Below are 17,570 nucleotides of genomic sequence, written 5' to 3'. Positions count from 1 at the left end.
CAGGGCTTTAGCTTTCCTAACCTGATCTCTGGTTGCTCGGACAATCGTTCTGTATTCTTCCCAGGCTACCTGTCCTTGCTTCCACCCCCTACAGGCCTTCTTTTTGTGTCCGAGTTGGTCCAGGAGCTCCTTGTTCATCCCTGCAGGTCTCCTGGTGTTCCTACCCGACTTTCTCTTTGTTGGGATGCACCACTCCTGATCTTGGAGGAGGTGATCCTTGAATATTAACCATCTTTCTTGGGCCCCTCTTTCCCCCAGGGCTTCATCTCATTGCACTCTACCAAGGAGATCCCTGAAGAGGCTGAATTCTTCTCTCCTGAAATCCAGGGTAGTGAGCTTGCTGTGCACCCTTCTTGCTTCCCTAAGAATCTTGAACTCCACCATTACAAGAACCACTCTACCACATGGTCCTGGACATAAGACCATAGGTGGACCTGCATGAGCAGGTCCCTTCCAACCTCTGGCACCACACTGTGATTCAGTGGAAGAACACAGGAAGCATCACAAACAGAAAATTTGTAACACAGAGGTAACACACAGAGAACAGAAACTGTTTCCTGTAAATATTGCTCATTCTGTCAATAAAGTATATGGCTCCAGCTATAATGTTTTGACTTTCTCATTTTATGTTTTGATCTATTGAGTGATGAAAGAAATATCACCTCCATTTTCACATCGATTTTCTACCTTTGTTTTCTTAGTATCAAGTTCACACTCACTCTTTTGATGAAAGAACTGCAGCACAATGTCATATTGGAGAAAAAAAAAACCAACCCAGAACTCACTTGCCAAGCAAAATATATATCTGCTTTCAGAACAATCTAATTGATGCAGAATTGACAGAAACTGTTTTATACAGGTGGTGCTCCTGCTTTCACATTGTACCTCTGAAAGCACTGGCTATTAGGCGAAGTGCCTTAAGCGGTGATGGTCAGTGCTTCCAGCATTACATTATGTCTTGTTCCCACTCTGCCATGGACCAGGAGGTTAAAACAATGACAAAATTTCATAAAACTGCGTTTTGTTTTGAAGTATTTTGAAAGGTATGAAGTAGCAGCATTATACATGTTAGACTTCATGATTAACTCTGCTAATATTAGTGCTGCAGCAGAGTAGGACTTTGGCTCAAGCTAGAAATTCCATTTGATATTGTAACTATCATTCTGCGTAGAGGTATTTTTGGGAGATCGTGGACATGCTTATCCCAGCCCATGAAAGTTATGTTAATAATGTTAAAGACAGGCGCCTCAGTGTAGGAGAAGTACCTGAATACTGTTTAAGGTAGATAACACTTGACTAACTGTGACTTAAAAGCCCTAGTACCTTTGACTTAGCAGTGTAAACATTAACTTAGAAAGCACAGTCAACTTACAGAAACGTCCTGTAATTTATTTAGGTCTTTTATCAAAACTTGTTTTTGGTTAAACACAACGAAATAACCTATCCCAGCAAGGAAGTTCCCATGAACTTCATCCTAGTGAAGATTGTGTCCTAGAGACATTTTCATTTCTAGAAGAAACAAACTATAAAGTCAGATAGCTTGTGTCTCTCCATTGCAACGCTCCAGTCATTTGAGCCATCGCACCACGTCTCTGTGATCCCTGCAAGATTATAGCCTTGCAAATACAGACAAATTGGACACAGGTCTCTAATTCCTCTAATTCATCATGCCGTGTGTGAGGCCTTTGTGTACCCCGTGGCATATGAGCACTTCAGAGAGACACCTCAGCATACTCATTTCCCAGATAGGATCTTGGGTGGTTTCATCATAAAGATGCCTTGTAGCCACTTCCTTGCTCCCATACAAATGCTTGAGGTGACCCTGCTTAAGCCCCATTTTGTGAATTATAGGTTTCCTTTCATTCACATCACCCTGGGCCCTTTGCTTGTCAATGCTGTCCACCACTCCTTCACAGGGCTGCTGACAGCTCTTTCCCCTCCCCACATTGTTCCTGGTTTAAATCCTTTCTTACCAGGTCAGCCATCCTCCTGGCAAAGATACCATTGCCCCACTTAGTGAGGTGGATCCCATCTCTCTTAAGCAGACATTATCCTCAGAGGGTCCTATGGTCATAAAAACCAAAACACTGTTACCAGTGCCAGTTCCACAACCAATTGTTGACACGCAGTATCAGTGCCTTCCTCCTTCACACCCCTTTCACCCAGGATAAAGAAGAACATCACCTGGGCTTTTCCATTCACAGAATTTCCAGTGGACAAACTAATGCCTTAGAATAGCATAAATACAATTGTTTGATGATTTGCTAGTTTTGTAACAGTTGTACTTGTGACGGTTGTACTTGCTAGTCTTGTCACAACAAAAACTCTCTGAAGTTTTGGTTGGTCCTGGTCGTTTGTGAATGTAATCTTGTTGCTGATGAGTATTGATGAGTAGGGCTGATGTGTAATATTGACATATTGTCCACCAAGAGTAAATACAATTTTGAAGTTTTGCATGTAAAATTAGTACGTAGATCAAAGTGAGAGAGTCATGGAGCCGTCATTCAGCCTAAGCATCCATGTACTGTCTGTGATCTGCTGGAAAGATGGAATTTCATTATGACGATTGTTGACTAGTACTGTTATTAGGTACTTAATAATCTGATTGTGAAGACATTGCTTTTTGATCTTAGGAACTTTCTTTGAAGGAGTTACCAAAAGTTACCGCTTCCTTTGGTCCTTTCCAGTGTGTATTTATCTGTCCTTCCCCCTTCTGTTACTCTGCTATTGTAGGGTTTTGCTACGGGAAATTGTGTGTGAATCCAGATAATCAGTTTATATACTTCATTCTGTGCCATTCAGTTAACTATTATTCCTCCCATAAATCCGTGAAAAGCTGAAAAAAGAAGGACATTCATGTTGCTAGCTGAAATATTTAGCAATTAGTCCTTATATCAGCAGAGTCCAGCCGCCTACTTTGGTATCTCTAAGAACCTTAAGAGAAGACAAAGAATTAAATAACGGTAATAAGAAACTGGTCTTCTAACGTGAAAATACATGAATATCTAAAAAATGTTTATAATATTCTCTTTTTTTCCCCTGTGAATAGCATATGTAAACTGCTTTCTGCTTTACTGCTAACACATATGTATGATACCTTTGAATTCATAACATCACTTGTTTGAAGGTAATTATTCATTAAATTTTTGGTTACACAAAAATTGAAAAGGAATGCTTATCTAAACTCGTATATTATTGAAACTTGTTTCTATTTATACTATTGTTCAGGAACCAAGCATTCTGTATTGCTTGTTGAAACTTGGATGTTCTTGAGAATTTTTCCTTTATTGTGAAACATGTTGTCAGAAATCTTAATGAGTGTATCGGTGATTCATCATTACAAATAGATAGATCTTAAGATTAGCCTTTTATTCTGACCATTAAAAGCCTGCCATTACTGCATGTGATTAAGAGATTGCTTTACCTTCTGTGATGTTTTATTTAGCCTTCTAGAGGAGAAAAAAGAAATTTCCTGCTGCACTTGAAAGTAAATTACAGGCTTTCATTTTCTGCATTGAATTAAAGCCTGCTACATTATTTGATCTAGACAATAAAGCATATCTAGCAGAACAAAACTTCACAAACTCTGATAGCTTAAAAAAGTAAATTAGTTCAGAATGAAGTAGTCCAGGAACAAAATAAACAGTAATCATTAATCTGACACATTTGAACAATCTCATTTGATAAGTAATTGATCAAGTTAGACTCTTAAACCATTCAGTCTTGATATTTGAAGTCTAGAAAACAGGAGATTACAACTGAGAATTTCAGTGTATTAAAAAATCTTCAGGGAACTTAACAGACAACATGAGATGGCACAGAATATACCGGAAAGGGGTAATTTTCAGCATAGTAGTTTTGCCTGGCTTCTGCCCATTAGACTGAAGAAATACTAATCCTGTCACATTCAGCAGCTGGGCTTGGGCAGTATCTTTTTCCCACTTGGCGGGGTTAATTAGCCTTCTTTCAGAATATGGCCTGTTTAGCTTGCGTTCACGTGATGCGACAAGCACTGGCTATACAAAGCAAAACCATTAACAAGCGCATGTGTCCAACTGCTTAATGAGCCGGAATAAAAAGGATCTTTGTCAAACATTCATCTGTTGCTTGTAATACACCTGACAATCCCATTAGGCAAGGATGACATCTTTTCTACTGTCATATACAGTTCCTTTACTTACATGCAGTGTCAGTGAAAAAGGGAGAGACTTCATTTAGATTATAAAAATGTGTTCGTATAACTGCTGAATGTCGATGCAATGTAAAAGAATTACACTGTCTGCCTCACTAAGGTGATGCTAGAAAAACAGGAAGATGATAAAGTCTGACCGTCAAAACACATGGTATGGCATCTACAAAGAAAAATCTGTACTGTGTAGTGAGCTATAGTAATAGTTGCATTGAGGATAGAGACTTAGATGAGAATAATGGAAGCAACCTGAAGACTTTTGAATAAATTGGTATTAAGTCATTAGGTTTATTTCTGTTTAGGCAAAACTGATGGCAAAGTTTACATTCCACAATTGTGCTTTAGCTATTCTAGTTTACCTACTGATAAATCAAGTCTGTAGAGCAACCAGTTAACCTGTCTGTAAGATTATTAATAAAAGTGTATTACAGTTCTGAGGTAGAGAAGCACATCAGATTGTATGCTTAAATATGGGGCTGTCACCAAATTGACAGTGTGCAGATAAAGTGGTCTTAGTCACCAAAACGCTTCAATCAAAAATATATGTGAAATTTACAAATTACATGGCTTCCCTGTCCTGTGGACGGGATGACATAATGTGAAGTTTGGTAGGCCTGTGTAGCAGCACCAGCTATACAGTGGGTAGTCCAAGGCTGGGCCATGGGGTCTTCTCAGGTCTTTCCAATTCTCTCTGGTGGTTCTCTCCCACCTAAACCTGGATTCTCTGTCATGTGTCCTAATATATCTCTGGGCATTGTCATTTCCAAGACTGGGTAGGAAATACCCATTTCTTGACTATCGTTGTTCAGCGTCCCTGAGCACCTAACAGCAGACTGTCAGCTGGCACTGGGACTTGCAGCCTGCCCATCTCAAAGCTTCTCTGCAGTGACTGACAGCTGGTTTACAACCAAGGTATCCTCTGGTCTTGTAATGAAGCTGCTCCTTTTGCTAAAGGGCTAACGCTAGTGTCAGCCAGGCACAGTCCATGACAACTGCCAGAAGGAAATGAACACATTATGTTCCTTACTTAGATGAGAGTACATGGCTCTGGTTTCTTGAGCATCTTGAATTGCAGCTGTAATGATCAAGTACTGCCTGAGATGTGACGTAGCGATTACAGATATATGGCAATACAGAACAGTCTCTTGCCAGTCAAAACTGTATTTGACTGTAGTAGCATTGCTTCTCACTTCCAGTGATTGACATGTTTGTACACTGTAACCACAAAAACAACATACAGTCAAGTAAAGCTAAGGGCTGGTATAAAATAAGGCCTTTTAATTCTTTTCAGCTGTTCACTTTTGCTTCCCATTGGGGCTGCAGTAACTTAAATGATCATTTGTTGCAACTGATGGCTTAAACTGACCCATTTAATTGTGCTCTGAAGCAGACTAGAAGTGCTTTTATAGCAGAGAGGTGGTTTAGGAAGTTACTCAGTGTTTAGCTTTTGATTTCCACCATTCTTCCAGCTTGCCGATGTTTTTGTCTGGGTTGCATATATAAAGGTGAGTCCAGGCTTGCTCAGACAAGCTGACTTTTTTTTTGCTTCAATTTTGAAGGAATTTTCCAAGTCAAAAGTAATGGTCTGAGAAAAAAGTACTGATGATTAGTGAGTTGAGGTGAAGGTAGATCCCTAACTGAGTAGACATATCCATAGAATTATTCTGATGCTTTTGAAAAATTTTAAATTCTTAATTGGCAGAACTGTTGTTTTAACCAAACAGCACTGTGTCTACACTCCACATTTTTTTTCTTCTCTTTATTTTTCAATATTTATGCATAAAACATTGACCAATGACTTTGCTGTATGATTGTGGAAAACAGCAATTACAAAAAGATACTGTTTTCTAAATAATTTCAGTATAAAGAAATTAGCTTTTGTTAAATAACAGTTGGCTTTGCTTTCTAAATAGAAAGAATATTTATTTATTAAAATCTCTGACTTCATTAAGTGAAAGATCATTTACAAGTCAGTTAAATGTAGCTTGACGTTCATAGTTTCCCTTAAAAGCCAGTTTCTTTGTGTTTCTTGCTTTAAGAATGTTGATCTTTTTACAACTTAGGTTCATTTTTGTTAGCAGTGACTGTGCTGTGCAAGGACTTGAGTAAAACGTGAATTACTCGAATTTAGAAAACAGTTGCAGTGTTTAACTACAAAACTAAAATACTCAACTCATTAGTATTCCATTAGGAATATTGCCACTGTCTCTGTCATTTGTTATGTTTTGGAAACCCCAGAAAGTATTTGATATCCCATTGTGCTGTGCTGCAGCTCTCTTCAAAAGGTGTAATAATCACTGCTCTGGTTATTATTTCCATATACATGTTTAGGCATGTGTATATAAAGCATAAATTCCCTTTTTTCCTTGTTTACAAAAAATAATTTTCTAAATCTCTGACTCAGTTTATTTTACATTTCTGTTGTGGATGAGTTTGATCTGGTGCCCTTAAGGATGTCTTATATGGCACAATGTCTTGTTAATTTATCATAGAATTATAGAATCATTAAATGGTTTGGATTGGAAGGGAGCTTTAGAGATCATCTAGTCCAACGCCCCCTGCAATGAGCAGGGACATCTTCAACTAGATCAGGTTGCTCAGAGCCCCTTTGCTCAGGCCGCAGTAAGGTCTTCCCAGAGTCTTCGCTTCTCCAAGCTGAACAAGTGCCCCTCTCTCAGCCTTTCCTCATAGGAAAGGTGTTCCATCCCTCTCATCATTATTGTGGCCCTCCTCTGGACCCAGTCCAACAGGTTTGTGTCTTTTCTGTACTGAGGACTCCAGAGCTGGACACAATAGTCCAGGGTGTGGTCTTATTAGAGCAGAGTAGAGGGGGAGAATCACCTGCCTCAACATGCTGGCCATGCTTCTTTTAATGTAGCCCAGGACATGATTGGCTTTCTGGGCTGCCAGCGCACGTTGCCAGCTCGCATCCAGTTTTTCATCCACTAATACCCCCAAGTCCTTCTCCACAGGGCTGCTCTAATCCCTTCATCCCCCAGCCTGTATCGATACTGGGGATTGCCCCAACCGAGGTGCAGGACCTTGCACTTGGACTTGTTGAACCTCATGAATTTCACATGGGCCCACTTCTTGAAATTGTCCAGGTCCCTCAGGTGTGTCAACTGCACCACTCAGCTTGGTGTCATCTGCAGACTTGCTGAGGGTGCACTTGATCCCACTGTCTGTGTCATTGATGAAGATATTAAACAATACTGGTCCTGTCACTGAAAATCGAGACAGAAACTGTCTAACACAATTGCACTGTTAGGAAGCAGCATTGCTTTATTGCGGCGCCAGGTGCACGGGGGATATCTCCTCCTGGCTGCACCCCCGGCCCCTGGACAGAACCTTAGTTATGAGCTACAGTCATGCATATTCATAACTTGTTTACATAGTCATTCTCTTAAACAATTGGTTAATTTTCTTTCACTTTACAGGTAAATTACTTTTCAGGCTCAGTCCCCCGCCTCTTTCTTTTGCATCTGGGTTATGTTTAGGGTAGATGGTCTAGGAGTCTGTGGTTGCGATTTCCCCCTGCCAGAATTACCTTTTTTCCTAAGTTACTACTGTGCATACTCACAATTCAGAAAAACATGAGAACAAAGTTTATACATTTCTGGGATGTTCCCTTCAAGGGCAGACAGTCCTTGATGAAGAGTCTCCCTCCTAATCACTTCTGGCAGCTTCAAGGATGGTCATCTTATTATAATCTTTAGGTATGTGCAAACAGCCTACTAAACCCTTCATGAAATTTGTACATGAAAATTTAACCCCTTCATTGTTGGATAACAGTCTCAATATGGACCCCTGAAGGATACCACTTGTCACTGATCTCCATTTGGACATTGAGCCATTGACCACTACTCTCTGGATGTGACCGTCCAACCAGTTCCCTGTCCACTGAACAGCCCATCCACCAGATCTATACCTCTCTGATTTAGAGAGAAGAATGTTGTGGAGGACCTTGTCAACAGCCTTACAGGAGTTCAGATAGATCTTCGCTGAATCTATACTTTGTTCATTCCATATCTCTGGGAAGATTTTTGGCCGCCATGGAATAAGAGACAGGACAGAATGTGCATATCTCAGCAGGGACATATCCTTGGGAAGGGCTCAGCTGTCACAACCAATTGCTCTTGGTTTTATTCATAGATTCATATTATAGATTTCTAGGTTGGAAAAGACCTTAGAGATCATCCAGTCCAACCATCCCTAATCCCCATTAAACCATATCGCTAAGTAGATCATCCACCCTATTCGTAAACACATCCAGGGATGGGGACTCAACCACCTCCCTGGGCAGCCTATTCCAGTGGCTGACAACCCTTTCAGAGAAGAAATACTTTCTAACATCCAACCTGAATCTCCCCTGACTAAGCTTATACCCATTTCCTCTTGTCCTATCACCCATCACTAATGTAAAGAGCCCCTCCCCTACCTCCCCACCATCCCTTCTCAAGTATTTGTAGGCTGTAATCAGGTCTCCCCTCAGCCTCCTCTTCTCCAGGCTAAACAGCCCCAACTCCCTTAGCTGCTCCTCATAAGTTTTATTTTCCAGCCCCTTGACCAGTTTAGTCGCCCTTCTTTGGACTCGTTCCAGGAGCTCAATATCTCTCTTAAAGCGAGGGGCCCAAAACTGGACACAATATTCCAGGTGCGGCCTCACCAGTGCCGAGTACAGGGGCAGGATCACTTCCCTATTCCTGCCTTGCTACTTCTTCAGCAGATGTTGGGGTAGTTGAAGTTCTCTAGCAGGACGAAAGCCTGTGAGTGCGATGCCTCCTGTAGCTGGAGTTAGAAGGCTTCATGAATAGGCTTCTCTTGGCTGGTCGGCCTGTAGTAAACACCAACTTCCAACTCCTCCTCCATGTTTATCCTGTGGACAACCATTTTCATTTTTAGGATGGTTAGCATTTCATTAGTAATTTGTGAAGTTCTATTCCCTTTTTATTTCATTTTGTATCCTCATTTTTGTCAGGAATTGTCGCGGACCGCTGGTATCCCGTCTTCAGGAATCACAACCCAAAAGGCTGTTGTGATTCCCCTCATATATCAGAAGGCTCTATCACACTCCAAAGGTCCTTATCACAACCACAGGCTTCCAACAGAGAGCTCCAACTCACCACTCTCCAAGGGCTCCTACCTCTCCAATCTCCAGGAGGGAAATGCCCCACTCCCTGAGGGGAGTGCCCCGCCTTTAAGCCTCCCATAGGTCACGTGGTCTCCGGCTGGCCAACGTGACTCACAGCACCTGTCTCAACAAGGCACAGGTGCTTCCCATGTAGCAGCCAGGAAACTTCCCCGACAAGGAATGATAGAAAGAAACAGAGGGTTCAGTCAACATGATAACTCTGAGAGTCTGCTGATTAATCTCAAATAGGTTCGATCAACAATTTGTCAGTCTGAGTATTTCTGAAGAAGCAATTAAATCTCTCGGGTACCACAGGCATGGTTCCGTGGAGTTTAAACCAATGATGGTCCCAGTTGGCAAGGTCCTGCCTCTATCCCTCACCCACATCCAAAATCTATATAGCGGTTTCCTGCTTTGCACTGACTATATTTGAATGCAAAGTGAGCCAGAGGTAGTTGGAGAGAAGGACTGCAGAAAACCAACTTCAAATCAGCAACTGCTGTGGAACCCAGCATCAAAAGGAAGGTCTATTGTTGCAGCTGGTTCAGTTGTCAAGCAAGGAGAATACTGAATTTTCTGAGAGGCTCTGAAGTTTTTTGGTAGAGTAATGAATTCCTCCTACTATATATTGGTATGTCCCTAAATGGACACATTTTTTATTATGGTTTTGTCTCAAAAAATATTGAGTTTTTTGGTGGGGAGGCTGTTATTTGTTTGGGGAGGAGTGGGGTGCAGGAGGAGATTAAAGTCTAATTTCTTCCCTGTCAGCCATCTGGGTCTGTTCAGTTAAACTAAAAAATCACCAGGATAGGGCATTCTAAGTATTTGTAGATTTTTTGCATAGAAACCTCTTTTATTATGCATGATAATGCTACTCATTTTTAGTGACATTGGTCCTCAGGTTGCCAAGGTATTCTGTAGCTAATATAGATTAATAGAGTTAAGAGCAGTAAAACTTATAGTTCACAGAATGTTCGGTTTAAAGGCTAGTGATTTATATTTGTTTACTATAATTCTTCACAGAACCCTACAGTCTTCTGTTTTGAGAGTACCAGGTGAAGAACCTGTCTCATCAGGTTATTATTTTCACCTGCTAGTTATCCACTGCTTAAAAAAAAAAAAGTCTAATTCCTGATTTTGAATTAATTTTGGTTTGTCACCCCGCTAATTGTATTGCCATTTCTGCTGTGCAAAATTGGGGGATCCCGTAGTTCCCAGTGTATTTTTCCTGTGAAGGCATAAGTCGTCCTTGGTTGTTTGTCTGAGAAGTTTTCTTTGTAAGGCGTTTTCTTTCATTCTCAAACCATTTCTGTATTCTATCCAAATTTCCATTGTTCCTTTTCAATGTCAGGGCCACGATCTTAGGAACTTTTCTACCACCTGTGTATTTCTGTACAATTGTAGTGTCAAAAAGTTTCTTCTTAGATTTTGACTGCAGTGGTTTCTTTAATGCTTTCTACTGAAGAAGGTTATTTGAGTTGCTTTTTTACTGTGACTCATTAAATGCTTTTCAGAGTATAACCCTTCATTCTGTGGCCTGCTAGAAGTTTAACTCTGAATTGAATGTATAGAGGTTTTAGTGTAATTCAGTAAGCGAGAGAAAAAAGCATTTTGAATGCTGATCAGTTATTATAAGCTGAGAGAAGAGTTGCGGCTGATTTTTTGTAATCCTAAAGTGACAAAACTCAGAGAAGTGATACATGTTTCTGCGCATGTAAATAAAAGATATTTTGAATATAAGATAAAAGTAAAATAAAAACCCATTTGTGCTGACTCATATACTAGTAAGGGGAAAAACTTTTTGGCTGTTGCCAAGATTGATATTCACTTATTTTAAGATCCAAATACAGATAAGTGACAAATTTGTGTGCTAATGTAACAAAATAAAAAAAATTAATGCACTAACCTTTTAATTTTACTTCTTGATTTTATTCAGAGATCACGATGCAGACATCAGAGACTGGGTCGGATACAGGTTCAACTGTGACTTTACAGACGTCTGTGGCTGGCCAGGCAGCAGTGCCCACACAGGTAGTACAGCAAGTACCAGTTCAGCAACAGGTAGGTGGCTGTTAGTTTTGGCAAGATCAAAAAAAAACATCAGGAAGCATAGTTCTTCACAACATAGTGAAGAACTTGATTTTGTAGAAGGCTGCTAAATGAACTCTCTTGCTCTGCTTTTATCGATTTTATTTTGCTGGAATTAAAATAGCCAGAGAAAAGCAAGCTGTTTTCAGGATCTGTTCCTTAACTAGAGCATCTGCCAAACACCAGCAGTACACATTGGTGATTCTGACTGTAGGTTATTACAGAATTCCTCTAATAGCTCATAGAAATTTACTTTAATTTGTGTTACTGAATATTTACATTTTTTCCTTGTAAATCACGAATAATGAATGTTTCTGATATTATTTGCCATATCATTCCTCCTTTTATTTGGACTTCCAAGTTAAGTGCAATACAAATGTAAAAACAAAAAAGCACTGTCCTTTGCATCTCTGGGATTGACTTACTGCAGATTTTTGCACAATGTCATGAAAGTATTTGTGATATGACAACAGATAATTCATGATGTGCACTTGCCAGGGAAACAAGAAGACTTTTGTAGCAGCCAGCACAGTCCACACCTCTGTTACATGAGACGGTCACTCACCTATGCAACACCCACAAGCTTTGGAAGGAGCGGTGGCCGAAGAAAATGGGGAGGAAAAAAGGAAAAGTATGGAGGTGGAAAACAGGGGCTGAATGTGAAAGCCACGACAGCTGTCCAAGACTTTTCTGGAATACACAGAAATTAGCTGTCCATGTGACGGATACTCTGGGTGACATTTGATGTTGTTTTTCATCAAAAACTGACTTCCCAGTTTCAGAATCAGTAATATGAGAACTGGACCTAGTTTATTAAATGACGTAATTTGTTTCTGTGCCAGCGGAGCGCTTTTCCCTAAGTTAAATTCTTCAGCATTTGTTAAATTTAGTCCTAAAATTCCACGAGGTGCATTTTTATGTATGTGTTCCATAGTCTCATACAGACCCAGTTTATAATGGTCATAGTTCCATTATTATAATTTCTGCTAACTTTTCTTAAGTTCATGTATGTTTTAGGATGCAAGCTTATTTTTAAAGAAACTAATTTAAAAAAGAATTGAAGTTGGACTTCTAAAATTTTATTGAAATATTTTTCTTTGTGTATTTGCTCAGAATTCACCACTAGTGAATCAAGAATTGTTTGAAATGTTTTCTCCTGAGATCAGACTGTGAAATAGCTCGCTCTCTCTTTACTTGAATGTTGGTTAGGATAGAAGCTTTTGAATACTATGTTTGGTTTTAATTGAGGCTTCGATGACGCTTGAACTTAGCTAACCTTTGTAGGAGATTTTGTCTGGTTAACTCTTTTTTGTAAGGTTTGTGAAGTGCAAGACTTTTTTTCTCTATGAAATATGATCTGGATAATTTGTCAGATTTTTATGTTCTTTCATGATGACATGTGTTTAATGTGATTTGTTCTTTGTCATTCCTGTATTTCAACTTTTCAGATAAGAGATGGCGGTTTGGTAGTGCTACACAGTTGCTTGTTTTAATCAAATAGGCTAAATAGGCATGTAATGATAGTCTAGTATTACATACTGAATTTTATGTTAAGTACTGATCAGTGTGAGGGATTGCAGACTGGTAACAAGTTAGTCACATGTAGGATATTTTATAGTACTGTAGTTCTAATCATTGGATTGATTGAACTGTAAGGATAGGACCTTGTATGCATTTCTATTCTGCTTTTGTCATAAGCAAATGGAGAATGAGCAGGGCTTTGTGTTTTAAAAACTTTTCTTGTGCAAAATTTCTAACTTTCTGAAAACTTGTAGGATAGAATTGACTCCTTACTTTCCTACATAAATAATGCAGTAATCTTTGTCTGTATCTTTTCTGAAGTTATTTCACTTGCCCTTTATTAATGTAAGACTCATCAAAACACAGAAGCCCGGGAGCAGATTGTTTTTTTCTTTCTTGATTATAGCTGAATGAGAACAGGAAGCGCATTTTTTTTTTAATGCACTACCTGAGTGTGTAAAACTGTCCCTGGTCAACCTTACATACATCTCCTTTAGTACTGCTGCTTCTGAGTGTTCCCTTTCTTTGAATACCCCATCATTATTTTGGATTATTTTCCCTATGGGAATATTCGTTTATATTTTTCCTGTTGACTCTTAACACTGACCATAGGAATCAGCACAATGTTTCAGAAACGAAAGCTAAGGAATCAACTCGGCCAAGGAAAAGGAGTTTCTTCAAAATTTTGCAGAGGCTGAAAATACAAGAATGTTGGGAAATCCAATGCAGACAGTATTGCAGTGATTAAAGCACGATATGTGTTGGAGGTCTGTGTAGAGAGACAGAATGGATTACAGAAGTGGATGTGTGATGAGGAGAAAAGAAAGAGTGAAGATGTGCATGTGGTGTGCCAGCAAGAAATGTGATGAAGAATGTTGGTGGGCTAGGTAATTTCAGTTGCAGGGTTAAAAAAAAATAGAAAAAGGAATATCAAACACTGAAACCATCACTGTGTTGAGGAAATTGTAGGAGTGATCTGCTCTGAGGAATTACCTGTGTATAGGTCGCTTTTGCCTGAAGTTAGTATCGGCTTTACGTACATTTGATAGGAATGGGCCAATTCATCTAAAGAAAATCAGGAGAAAGAATTCTAATTTCATGAAGTCATTAGTCTGATGGCAGAGGGAAGGATTATTACTTCTGCATGTTCACCATTACCAATGCTGAAACTTGGAGGGAAGGTTTTAGGTGCATAGTATGTAAGATATGCTTTCATTTTTTTCTATGGTTTATGAGACATACTTAATAGTTTAAGCTGTATCCAAACTATGTGTAAATATTCACATTTGGATTATATTCTCTTGTGAATATAATTTACTGAAACAATAGGGCACTTCTTGAATTTTGTTAAATTTAAAGATACAGGAACATAAATGTCTGTGTATATGCAACAATTTCTCATCAGCTGAAACTTCTGTATTATCATGTTTACAGTAATTTATTAGGACTTTTTAGTGAATAATGCCATTTTAGATTAATTCTTTTAATTCATATTAAAGCGGTGTACAGTATTTCATTTTTCCAAGTGAGATCTTTGTTTCCCATGTTTCCATTCCTGCATATACACCATACTTAAATGACATCTCATGCATGTATTAATTTGGGGTTTGTTTTCATGGCATCAGTGTTTTATTTATACTTACAAAATGTATGACAACTTTTCCAAAATGAAGCATTTTTGCCCTGAAGAAGGGCAAGCTGAATAAGCAAAAAGGTGGACTAAGAGCCTTTTTCCTGCAGCTGTGTTTATACTGAAGCATCCTGTCTTTTGAGTGAATAGTGGAAGAGTAGCTTTTAACATTTTCAGCTAAAACAAATCCCTAATTTGCATATAGCTAGTAAAAATATGAATCTCATAAAAGTCTGCTGTGATGCTGCAAAAGTAGGAATAGAAAGCTACCATTAATGAAAATCTGGGCTTTGCCTCTGGTAAAAGTGGCACTAGTGGCAGCTGGTTTCATGCAGCACAGCAGCTGTCACTGTTGAGATGGGATAGAGGGTAATGGTGAGGGAACAAACATGACCATATGTAAGCAAAAAGCAACAAGAGTAAGACCAAAAAGGTGGGAGTGTAATTAAATTCTGTTTTAAGGAATTCTGAGGAATTTTCTTAGTCTTTTGTTTCCTCAGATATGGGGATTTTTGACTAATGTATCACCGATTTTTCAACAGGCAGTCTTTATCACAGTGCATAAACTTCTAAAGATTCAAAATTAATCTCGTTCTGTATTTATTGCATGCAATGTAGAAAGATTGGAGAAATAAACCTAAAAATAGTCATATAATCTATTTTATAAAAGTATATCCGTGCATCAGAAGTTGAGGAAAACATTTCTTCATATTCACCATACATGAGGGCAATTGTGTTCACAAAGCATTGTTTCATTAGCTGGAGATGCAGACTTTAGCTAATCAAAATTGTTCTTAATGAAAATCATGTTTAGCGTATGAAAACCATAATCATGAACTGACATTAGCCATTATATAAATACGAATGTGCTTAGAATATTACAGCATGTGCTATTTATATGTTGTTTGCCAAAAGTAATCCAGACTAATGAAGGTACAAAAATTATTTTTATCTCTGAGAACAGAAAAATATGCACATCCAGGTCGTTTGCATAGGCACTGTGGGTAATTATATGTTCTTTTTTAAATGGGGTTTAAAAATCCAGATGTATTTTGCCCTATTTTTCAACTCTTTGCTTAGCAGTACTTTGAACATAAGCACTTTTTATTGGAAATCAAAATTGTCTTAAATTTTGTTTTTATGCTTCAATGTAATTTTGGCATTACGATAGGCTTTCATGCACCTTATCTTTGTTGACAAACTCTCATAGATACAATAGAACTTAGTCCCTCATTTGTTCCTCTGAGGTAGTATAATTAAGATTATAATTTATTTTCCTTTTTATTTTTCCATCAAATGGCAATTATAATTTCATGTGTATATTGAAATAAGTTTTCAATCACCTCTTGTTCTCCTGGAACATTTCAACTGCTTACTCCTAATCCTATTCCAGTTATTTATTTCAGGCTAGAATCACTGAAACAAGAGGAATGAAAGATCTTCTGTCTGACCCTACTTAACTCATTATTTTCTAATTTTCTGTTTTCCAGCCAGACAATAACAGCAATTACCACAACTAGCTCAGCAGTCACCACAGAACATACAATTTGTGAACTTGCATACTGTCACTTTTTAATAAATATTTTGTTGTTTTCTGTTTCAAGAATTCAAATAATTTAATTCTTGAAGTGTTTATATTTAGATCTCTGTTGAATATTCTCTCTGTTGAATGGTGAAATCTCCAATTTCTGCTCTGCCCCAAAAACTAAAGAACATAGCTGATACAATTCCTTTAACAGCTTATTAAAAGGTGCAAGGAGAAGAATAAATAAAACAGAAGAGAAGAAAGAAATACATTTTTTCATTATTTCCACAAAAAATGGTGGGGTTTTTGTTGGTGTTTTGTTTCCTCATAACCAACTTCTCGAATAATTTTTTGCTCATGGAGAGTAGATATATGCATTTCATTTCTTCCTGTCATTGTAAGATTAAAAAGAAATTCCAGAGGCACTAGATTTGATTCTCCTGAAAACATTTTTTCCAAATTGAAGTAAAACAGAAAATAAAATTAGTATTGGAGATGTCATAAAACAAAGATTTTCAGCATGGCAGAGTTTTCATATACAAGGCCATCCTAAAGGCTGCTTACTTATTTATTTGTCATTGCTTGACAGGAAAAATATTTACTTCTGACTTTCTCTACCTTAAGGTTGTTACGTACATTGCAATACAATGTAGTGACTAAAGCTTCCTTGGGCACCATAATCAATGTAGCTGTAGCAGTACTGAGTTTCAGAGAAGCTGAAGCGAAATAACTTTTTTTTATTAACTTTTTTAATTACTGTATTGGAAAACAATTAACCTAATTTGGTAGCCCTTTTGTATTGAACTTCATTGTTAAAATTTTAAGGAAAAACATTTGATCTGCAAAAGTAGATTAGATGTTTTAATAGCACTATAGTGTAGCCATTCTTAAATGCTGATATGAAAAATTAAGTTACTTTATTTGCATAAACAGTCATGACGTTTCTAGTACTACTGGATATTAGGCTAATAAAGAATTTATATAAAAATTGGTGAAAATTTGAAATTAATCAACAAAAGTTTAATTGTAACTTTTTTTATGTTTTGGTTTATGGTCAATTAATTTGTTGTTGTTGTTCCAAATCAGAAAATGAACACATTTTGGAATTTTTCAGATTCCTATCCAATAGACACTGAGCTTTGATACACACTATACTCCTTCATCCCTGCAGCATCTTCTCAGTTCTGTGGTAAAGGTCTGGCGCTGTGCTGAATCTGTTGGTTTTGAAATGGTAGCAGCTTGTATCCAAGAATAATGGGAGAATATAATACCCCATCTAGAATGGGAATGTGACCTACATTTACTGATAGGAAGATTTTCGTGTTGTGTTTGTATGCATGGTAGAGTTCCGTTTTATCGGTATGCAGGTTGCAGGGAGAAATCACGTTTCCTTTACTGATAGAAAAATAGTGTGGGTTTTTTTCAAGAGGAAGTAAGCCATATCCAGTGTGTGTGAATAGGCAAAGAAGTGCATTTTGGGAGAGCT

At 38.2% G+C, this 17,570-nt stretch overlaps 1 protein-coding gene across 1 annotated transcript in view; it reads left to right on the top strand.

Moving 5' to 3' along the window:
- Positions 1-17,570, top strand: part of RFX3 (regulatory factor X3) — a 133,819-nt gene that overhangs the window by 58,408 nt on the left and 57,841 nt on the right. The window contains exon 2 of the mRNA XM_086629214.1: positions 11,257-11,381. Coding sequence (XP_086485340.1) covers positions 11,257-11,381 — 125 coding nt within the window. The remainder of the gene's footprint in view (positions 1-11,256; positions 11,382-17,570) is intronic.

This window comes from Tauraco erythrolophus, chromosome Z (assembly GCF_009769465.1).
Source record: "Tauraco erythrolophus isolate bTauEry1 chromosome Z, bTauEry1.pri, whole genome shotgun sequence".
NCBI classification, from domain to species: Eukaryota; Metazoa; Chordata; class Aves; order Musophagiformes; family Musophagidae; genus Tauraco; species Tauraco erythrolophus.
Note: the sequence above shows the minus strand (reverse complement) of the source record. Positions and strands in the feature narration are given on the sequence as shown.